Below are 10,221 nucleotides of genomic sequence, written 5' to 3'. Positions count from 1 at the left end.
TATGCACCCAGGTTACTTAAAATGCAGGGAATGGCGTTGGCCACGCCCCTTAGGTTCACGCAATAAACAACGGATAACTAGTGTATTGAAGAAGCAGTAAAAATTACCTGTCACATTTAATTAATAAAAAAAATACTTTGTGCTGTATTACGAAACCTAAGTCGATTTTCAAATTGGGATTTTCTCCAGTATCACATCTTGCATTTTAATCAATATGTTTGCTTCACTGTTAATAGTAAATCGAGCGTTTTATGTTTGTATTACTTCCGTAGTTGTCGGGCTACCGTCGACAGTTGCAAGCATTATACAAAAGTACTGATTAGGGAAGTAGTGTCTGGACATTCCAGCCCCAATAGTCTGCCCAATCCCCTGTGCTATAACAAACCCTCTGTGACGTCAGCTACGGACATATTGGATATATTAGCAGTATTCACCAATTCGTCTCAGGTGCTATTGCTTCCATTTCGCGTCCACGGAATTATTGTCTATTCAAGATGGGGCCAACGTTCGGGCCGCTGGTGATAACCGTCCTCTTTGGACTGATACAGGTAGGTTAACGCTCCCAAAAACAGGTATTAATATGGTGAACGCTGCAGTTTGACAGTCGGGGATAGGCTGGGGTATGGTCTGTTTCACCTAGCTGAGTAAACTCCGCACGGGTCGGCTTTGTCGATCGAGTGCGGAAGATCGCCTTGCGAATTGCTAAATGCTGTGCCTTTTCTGGCACCATAAGCTTTTAAATCCTTGCATGTAAGTTCATAGCGAGTACCGTTCATTAAACGAAGACGAAACTGAAATCGTGCAAGAAATACCCAGGCATCGGCCATGATAATGTGTTGCTGTTGAATATCAAATTCCATCTCCTGTGTTACCTGTATCAAAGATTCAGTGGATGAATTAACATAATGAATCATTACAACCCGACTGAATCGTCTAACTGAATCACGAGGTGGGTTCGATGACACAACCTAGAGTAACATGTACCCATGACCCAAGTTTGAGAGGTATCTCTTTGAAAGGACATTCACATGGAAAATGTCCTAAATAAAGAATTGGGGTCAAGAGACATGATGTCTGACAAGTTTGTTAAACAGGTGACATATTTGCTTCTTGAAAGAAATACCTGAAGTTTCGACCTTTGCCCATGATCACGAACAGTTTATACAACGGATAGGATAGCCGTTCTTTGTCAGTATTATATGTGGGTGTCTTTTAATGCCCCTCCTATGTGTTCATGCGCCCCTCCTATGTGTTCATGCGCCCCTCTCAAAGGTGTTGTGCCTCCCATAATGTATTGCGTCTCAAAAGGGCATTACGTACAAGACCTATCTTTTAAAAATACATTTGTCGTTACAGATGACACATGTTCGCTATCATATACATAATTACATATTGTGTAGTTATGTTCTTTCTTTATTCTGAAGTTAATTGTGTGTATTTTTCTATTAAACAAAATACCATTTTTAATGTTTTGTCATTGGCAGAGATACATAGCCAAGGGTGAGCCATGCATTATTGAGTTATGTTGACAATAAACTGTAAGAAAATCAATACCACTGTTAGTCACCGAGAGTGAGTAATATGTTTTCGTATTAACATAATTCTGTAAGTTTTGTATAGACTGGGGTGAGACGAGCACGTAATATAGCATTGCAACAGTTAATTATATGTTAATGGTTAATCTAGATCGCAGAATACATTCATCAGAGTTATCTGATTTATTGTTTAGATAAGGTATACAGGCCAGGCATGGTATCTGGCAATCTCTACATTGAAGAGGACAGATTAGGAATATAATGGTCATTATCTTTGCTACATTAGCATGTAATTTGACAGTTGCATCATCTGGAATTCTCCAAGGAAACGAAATAATGTCTAAGAATAGCAGAGGGGATATTTTTTCTTAACCATTGAAGTCTCTTGTTGAAATATGTGAACTCATGTTTCCATTGTTAGGACATGGAAAAACATTTTCCTTTTCCTGTTTTAGCCTATCCTTAAACAGGGTGGGTACTGTCCATTGAAATTCATGCTCGTCTGCAGCCTAATACTACTAAATTAACAAGCCCATACCAGAGTCATATATACATTTGATAGAAGAGATTAATCGTCTCTGACCTCTATGTATATTTATGTTGGTGGTGTGTCATATGTCGTTGTTACGTAACATCTTTAAGAGGCATTTTGAAGTTGGTGCAGTAAGGAATGATACCAATCTATGGATGAACAACTTCTTTATTACAGCGACGTTTCAGTGGAAGTTTGTCGCTCTCATGGTAATAATGAAGTTGTTCGTCCATTGTTATCCTTCCCTTTACAAACTTGTGATATGCTGATTGAACCAGTTTTTAGTGTCATTTTGTGGGGTTATGTTATTTCCAAGAAGTTGAAAATGTGGGGAATAAGGCTGCCAGCAGGTTGCTTGGTCTATGTAAATATGCACCTGTTTTTGCAGGTAAAGGGGATATTGGCTGGCGTTGAGTTTTGGTTGCACAGTCAATAGAATGTTTCAAGAATCTTTACAGGGTTAAAATCTATGCAGTAGAGAGGCTTGTGTAGTATTCTTTTATGGTCTGGATGTTTTACAACCTGTTGTGATCGTAAAATAATTAACCTTTACCCCAGTGTAATTGTAATCAATGGCAATGGGGTGTTGAGTATATTAAAACGTTTTTACCTCAGGACAAAACAGTACCCTTTCTTTGCTCTGGTTGTTGATTCAATTATTGTAATCAGTAAGGCTGTAACGATGCACTCGCATATTCGGTGAATCGAACCTTAGCCCTTCATGAATTCAATTCGTTATTCATCGTGGTCACCAGAACCGAATATTAACGAATATTTCCAATTTTTTTTAAGGGAACATGTTTTACTTGAACCCTTGTGTACTTTTGGAAAGTGAGATATAGTGCAAGGATTGAATATGTACTAGCCTTGCAGTAGCGCAAGTCATGTTAGTTTGCCAGGGCCGCACATGGTACTGTCGACTATAACTATTACATACCAAATTTGAGTGTCATGAGATCACTGGTTATTGCTGTGACAAATCAAAACTGTCAACATGGGCATTCAATATTGGAAATCAATCACGTAACTACAATATTGTATTCGTGAATAATTATTCGTATTCGTTACCAAATATTCATGATACGTATCATATTCACCACAAAGTGTATTCGTTGCAGCCCTAGTAATCAGCATGTTTAGGCTTGTGAATTCTTATTGGAATTTCCCTTGTACCATGCTATGCATGTGTATTGATTTTATCCGAACTAAAATATTGTTTGAAGAAACATAAACCACTTGAGATACCTGTGTTTTGATCCATTCTTGTGTGGGGCGGTGGGGTAGTCTAATGGTTAAAGCGTTGGCTCGTCACGCCGAAGACCTGGGTTCGAATCCCCACATGGGTACAGTGAGTGAAGCCCATTTCTGGTGTCCCCAGTGATATTGCTGGAATATTGCTAAAAGCGTAAAACCAAACCAAACTCAGTCAGTCAGTCCATTCTTATGATTCTAACTCCAACTTTGTTTCTACGCCCAGAAGGTAAGGTGGCCTAGTGGTTAAAACATTCGCTGTTCACGTTAAGGAGCCGTGGTCAATTCCCCACATAGGTACAATGTATGAAGCCCATTTCTGGTGTCCTCTGCTGATGCTTTTAACAGCATAAAACTAAACTCACTCACTCTTTACGCCCAGTGGAATTTGTTTAGGCTGATAATCAATACTTATTAGTCTCTGGCAATGGTTTTGTATTTTCTCAGTCACAGTGTCAACAAAATTTGTATTGGTTTTATACATCTCTGGACTGTTGTGGTAGAGAAGGTTGGTGTTTGTGTGTGTCACTGCTCTATATAATATAAACAAGTTTGTCACACTTCTTGGTCAAACATTCAACCAACTGTTGCTTTATTGTATGTACCATCAAGCTATTTTCAAAATTTTAACCTACTCACTACAACCATACTATTCAACCTTACCCCTCCAATTTCAAATTCCCTCCACAGAAACTTTAATGACATCTTATGTATCTATATAATTGTTGTAATCTCATGATGTTATATTTATATATATGTATACATGCGTGTATGTATGTGCATATGTATGTATATGTATGTGTGCGCGTGTGTGTATATGTTTGCAATACTGTCTTTTATGTCATATAGAACCTTGCAAAACATCACTGAAGCTATATACATATATATTTGGTTGTTGTCCTCTTTGCCATATGTTTTTTATGTGAGACTTGAAATGGAATAAAAAAGAAAAATTTAAAAAAAAAATTGTCTGAAGGTCTTCCTAAGTTTGTCCATCATATCCCAATTGTGTTGATCGATGCTCATGCTGTTGATCATTGGATTGTCTGGTCCAGACTAGATTATCTACCGACTGCTGCCATATAGCTGGAATATTGCTGAGTGCACCATTATCCAACCAACCAACCATTCGATTTAAAGGTTGTCCACTGGCAAATGAATACACGGCTTGCTGACTTGGTTGATCCATATCAGGCCTACCAAAGAAAACTTTCCCACTGTTCAGAAAAACGCAGAAAAGCCCACATTAATCGTGGAAATAGCAACAAAAACATAATACCTCGCTACTGAAACAGTTAAAACGGCAACTTTAAATCGCTGAAACTGGATAAAAAACCGAGGAGCCTGCAACTTTGATTTTGCACCTGCGCACATTGAAGAGGAAGCCTACACCGCATGTTGACATTTTCCAGCTTGGACAAAAGTTAGATTCCCTATTTAAATTATTTCTGTTGTGTTATTTGGCATTTATCATCATCATACTTGTGTGCACACTTGTTTAGTTTACTTTCCATTCGTATCAAATAATTGACAGCAATTATTTCGACATATTCAATACTTTTCCTACACTAGGCGATTCAAGGTTGCTCGAAATTTTAAAAGAAGAACAGATCGTAATGTGCATGCGCAGTAGAGGTCAAAGTTCGCTGATGCAAAAATGTCCAGTTTCATAGTCTTTCGTTGCCGTTTTTTACTGTTTCAGTAGCGAGGTATTATGTTTATGTTGCCATTTCCACGATTAATGTGGGCTTTTCTTCGTTTTCCTGCACAGTGGGAAAGTTTTCTTTGGTAGGCTTGCATATCATCGTTTCCCAATTGTGTACATCAATACTCATGACGTCTCTGGATTGTCTACAATTGGACAGCACAAGGCTGGAATAGTGCTGAGTAAGGCGAAACTGAGTAAGGCAAAGTCCAAGGGATGCAGATACCACAGCCATGCTGCTTACAGGATTGTTGTGTTATGTGATATTTTTAGCGCTAATACACTTTTGCATATTTTAGTAGCAGTTGCTACGGTCTCACATTTTAAACTCTTTTCAGTTGCATACAAGCTGACAGTGATGCATGAGTGTATTTTAGTTCGTGTTTTCCTGAAATCGGAGGTATTTGGACATTGACTTTGGGCTGAACTAAGAGATCAAATCTCGCGAATCTGTTTGGGATGTTTTCACTGAAATTCAAGTCACCTCGACAAAGCTGCAACAGTTGCAACTAAAACAACATGGATTGGAAAATTGGCACTGGTGTTCACTACAGACCTGGGACTGAATATTGGCTTTGGAAATGGTCCAAACATCCCTGAGAATTTCAGTCTATTTTACCACTCTGCAAAGAAAATGCTTTGTAATATTTTTTGTAAACTTGTTTTTAAGTGGCCGTATATATATATTGCCGCGAGAATAAGACATAGGTCTGGCATGCTCGCCTCCTAAATGCTTATATAACCATTAAATGGCTTTGGAGACCAGTAGGGTTGAAATTTAACTGGCGCCTGGTAGAAAATAGAAATGTCAGCTTGCGCCTGTGTTACCATTAATTGATCTGGACCTGCTTGGAAGCCAGTGTTTGGCCCCCAAGTCTGGAACAGATGTCATTAAAAATTGATGTTAACCACTGAAACAAACTCCAACTTTCTTGTCTAGAAATATTTTGCTGATAAAAGGACAAATAAAAATTAGGGGATTGTGATGCTCATATTATTGCATTTCAGTGCAGTCTCAAGATATATAGAGAGAAACAAATACAGGAACACAGGAAAATTCAAGTGCTCCTTTAATATTCTCTAGTTTTCATCACCAGCTTTGAATAACGCTGTTGGAGGAAATCTGAGGATAAAGTTGTGTTCCCTTATTTGTTTCCCTCAGTATAAAATCAGGGCTCCAGATAAGGGCCGTATCGGCGTATGTACGGATAACAAATATGTACAATACGGTAGGGAATAATTTAGAAAAGTAAGAGATCCGCACCACACCAATGTTGTACGGTGTTAGAATCATTTACAGACGTATATATACTAAACATATCAATCTGATTTCAAGCAGTGTCCATCTATAAATTTACGCGAGGAAATCGCGTACCGCAATTAATCATCTCAATTAAATTTGATTGGTCAGAATTGCGCAGGTGTATATAAACATGGCGGCACAGAAACAAATGACAAGTTTCTTTCAGAAACAAAACTGCTGCCACAACTTGTAAACAGTTAAGTAATCAAGTTGCTGTACGAATAATGAACAAACTGCTACTAGTATCACTCATTGTGGTCACACTCCATTAAATCATTAAATTCTATTCAGTACACAAAATGTACTCTTGAAGTTTTTCCAGTACTCCTATATTGAAAAAGTAAGGAGTACGTACTCGTGATGTTGAACAATTATCTGGAGCCCTTTAAAATGTTGAAGTTAGCCTACTTTTGAAGTTTTAAGGAAAATAGAATGAATCCCTATTTTGAACAAAGTGACTTTGTTGTTCTCAATTTATCAGCACTTTGGATAGAATCATGAAAATATCCCTCACTGCCCTGTCTAGGGTGGAATTGGCGGAAAATTGACAACAAGGAATTCTGAATTTTGGTAGAATTTGGATAAACTTTATATTTCATAGAAGTAAAAATGTGTAAAGTTAATCATTTGAAAAGTGAGATCGGTTCAAATCAATATTTATATTTGTGTGGCATATTTTTCTGCGGTGTTTTCTTTTGTCACATAATCATTGTATATCATACTGCATATTACCTTAGATAGGCCAAATTTTGAGGACCCAAAAATGCAGTCTGTAGAAGGGGGTCGGCTTATTTACGGGTAACACTTTCGTGTACATCATCACGAAATATTTCTGAATGTAACCTTCAGTCAACAGGAAATTAGTTTAACTTTGCCCTTATGATTTTTCACTCTGATGTGATATAAAATGTTAACAACCAGAAAAAACTCCACTTATGTTAGTTATTATCTACTGAAACATATCGGCAGTCTTTATGAATCCTGTATAAAAAAACTTCATAAAAACTCTGTAGCAAATCACCCGTGAAGACCCGGGGTAGAATAGGTCTTCAGCAACCCATGTGCTTGCCATAAAAGGCGACTATGCTTGTCGTAAGAGGCGACTAACGGGATCGGGTGGTCAGTTTCGCTGACTTGGTTGACACATGTCATCGGTTCCCAATTGCGCAGATCGATGCTCGTGCTGTTGATCACTGGATTGTCTGGTCCAGACTCGATTATTTACAGACCGCCGCCATATAGCTGGAATATTGCTGAGTGCGGCGTAAACCTAAACTCACTCACTCACTGTAGCAAATCCAGTCTAAACAAGGTCTAACTGTTTTAAGTTTAGATATTTTCACTATTTTACTTGACGTTGAAATATATTTCATGTATGGGTGTTGTCTCTCATATTACCTTTGAGTCTGTGGCTTTAAACTCAAGTAATCTCAAAACAAACTAAATTCAGAATTACATGCTAAATTATTTCAGTGTCAAGCTGTTGCTACACCATACTAACTGGTATCAGTAATTGCAGTTTAGCTACAAGGGCATAATGTTACGGTGAGCAATTTTCAGTGTGCGACTGTGCGTCACCAGACTGTCAATCCTGCAGGGTTACAACAGAGGCGAAGGTTAGGTGACATTATGTAGTGTGCGAGTTTAATGGCCCCCCTTCATTTATAACTGCAATTGTTAGGTGCTGTGACAGGGACAACAATAACCCAACTCTTCTGTAGACTTCCTTGGGCACAGACTGCTGACTTACCCACAGAGCCACAATTCTAAGTATAATGTTGTTTCTACAAGACTCTTATTGTTTGATCACGACCAGAGCTACAGATAACTTTTTGGGTCATTGAGTTATGTACCCGCTTGTCTTCATCTCAGTTGGGTATCCTAATTTCCTTTGAGTAACCAAACAAATTGTACTCACCTCACTCAAACTCAAATGGGTATTTTGCCATTTTCCATTAATTGTAAAAGTATAATAAAGTTTAAATGTTAGTGTTTGTTTTTTATATTTGATCTGTAATATGAGAAACGATATGAAAGACTGCTAGTTGAGTGTTCATGTGCCGAAATAGAACCTCTAAATATACCTCAGTTCCTTTATCTATCCACTGGTACGCAAGCTAAGATTTGACAGTTTTCTGTGTACGCATGTACAATCAAATTTATTGAGTATTGACAAAAAATACAAGCGTACTTGTACGCAACAGACGTAATAGGAATTGAGTTTTCACATAAATATTTGCGTAATTTACGCAGATACGCAGCTTATCTGTACCTCTGCACGACTAACGGGATCGGGTGGTCAGGCTCGCTGACTTGGTTGACACGTCATCGGTTCCCAATTGTGCAGATCGATGCTCATGCTGTTGATCACTGGATTGTCTGGTCCAGACTCCATTATTTACAGACTGCCGCCATATAGCTGTTATGTTGCTGAGTGCGGCGTAAAACTAAACTCACTCACTCACTTATTATTTGATCAGGTTAAACCATTGTATCGGTTTGGTTATTAGTGACAAAAATGATTCTGATGCAATTCCCTATTTATACCTGAATCTCATTCCAATTTTTTTTCAGGTGAATAATTTTCTTGCCTTTGCATGTGTTCGTTATGGCTGCCGCTGGTGGTGCAGCATGTGCCTGCCTGCCTTTTAACAAACTCTTATTATAGAGTCAGAATCGTGATGTCAGCTCTTTGTTGTCAGCTTTTGTGTAGAGATTTCTTATGAATATGATCCCCACATGGGCACATCGTGTGAAGCCCATTTCTGGTGTCCCCTGCCGTGATATTGCTGGAATATTGCTAAAAGCGGCGTAAAACCATACTCACTCACTCACTCTTATGAATATGGAAAGGAAAGGGTTATGTCATCCCATTTACTGACCCTGTCATACATTACTGTAGTTGTTCCCTGCTGTGATAGAAACCAGAGCCTAATCTATCTGTAGACTACCACAGGCTTGGCTTTTCAACACGTCTTAGAGGCATGACACTCCATTGCTGGTGCGGGAAATGTAGTGGTTAAGGCAATTGCTTATCAAATTAACGACCCGCGTTTGACTCCACACATTGGTACAATGATTGAAGTCTATTTTTGATGTCCTTTGCCGTGATATTGCTGGACTATTCCTAAAAGTAGTGCATGCATTCGCACTCACACACTCACTCAGGGGTGGAAATAACCCATTGCCCGACGTCCGAGTCCAGTGTTTTTTTCTGTCGGGCAAGCAAATTTGTATATCACACTGTACCGGTGTCCCGTTGACTTTCCAATGTTAATTATGTTGTTTATTTAAAAAATCAGCAAGAAAACGGTCGGTATGGTGGGAAAATTATCAGGGCAAGTGACTTTACATGTGCCACTATACCGGGGTACACTATCAATTTTAAAGTTATTTCCACCCGTCACTTGCTCACTCACTCGGGGCGGTGGGGTAGCCTAGTGGTTAAAGCGTTCGCTTGTCACGCTGAAGACCCAAGTTTGATTCTCCACATGGGTACAATGTGTTAAGCCCATTTCTGGTGTCCCCCCGCCTTGATATTGCTGGAATATTGCTAAAAGCGGCATAGAACCAAACTCACTCACTCACTCACTCCTTGTAGTTTGCTGCTGCAGTACAGACCAGAATGTAATCTGTCATCTACTGTAGGCTCACCTTTTGTTCTCGTCTTAGGAGGCATGCTATCTAAGCTGTGCTGATTTACCATACTTACAAACAAGCATCCAGTACACTGATATTCCACACTGACTGGAAATGGTTAATTGTCTCGTTAAGACGGGACAATGGGACTATTATAGCATTCCAGTGGTACTTGTATAGAATTAACATAATGAATTCCCAGTAGTGCAGTAAATGAAAGAATAGTATGTAATGCTGAAGGCAGAATTGATTGTCC

The 10,221-nt window shown here is 38.8% G+C and overlaps 1 protein-coding gene across 1 annotated transcript in view; it reads left to right on the top strand.

Annotated features, from left to right (window-relative positions):
• Positions 1-390: 390 nt before the first annotated feature.
• The window catches only part of LOC124265431 (amyloid-beta precursor-like protein), a 70,385-nt gene continuing 60,554 nt past the window's right edge, over positions 391-10,221 (top strand). The window contains exon 1 of the mRNA XM_046700224.1: positions 391-548. Within this exon, the coding sequence (XP_046556180.1) occupies positions 495-548 (54 nt within the window). The 5' untranslated portion in view covers positions 391-494. The remainder of the gene's footprint in view (positions 549-10,221) is intronic.

Source organism: Haliotis rubra, unplaced genomic scaffold, assembly GCF_003918875.1.
Source record: "Haliotis rubra isolate DU_JTF1 unplaced genomic scaffold, ASM391887v1 Scf979, whole genome shotgun sequence".
NCBI lineage: Eukaryota > Metazoa > Mollusca > Gastropoda > Lepetellida > Haliotidae > Haliotis > Haliotis rubra.
This window is presented reverse-complemented; position numbering and strand designations above follow the sequence as displayed.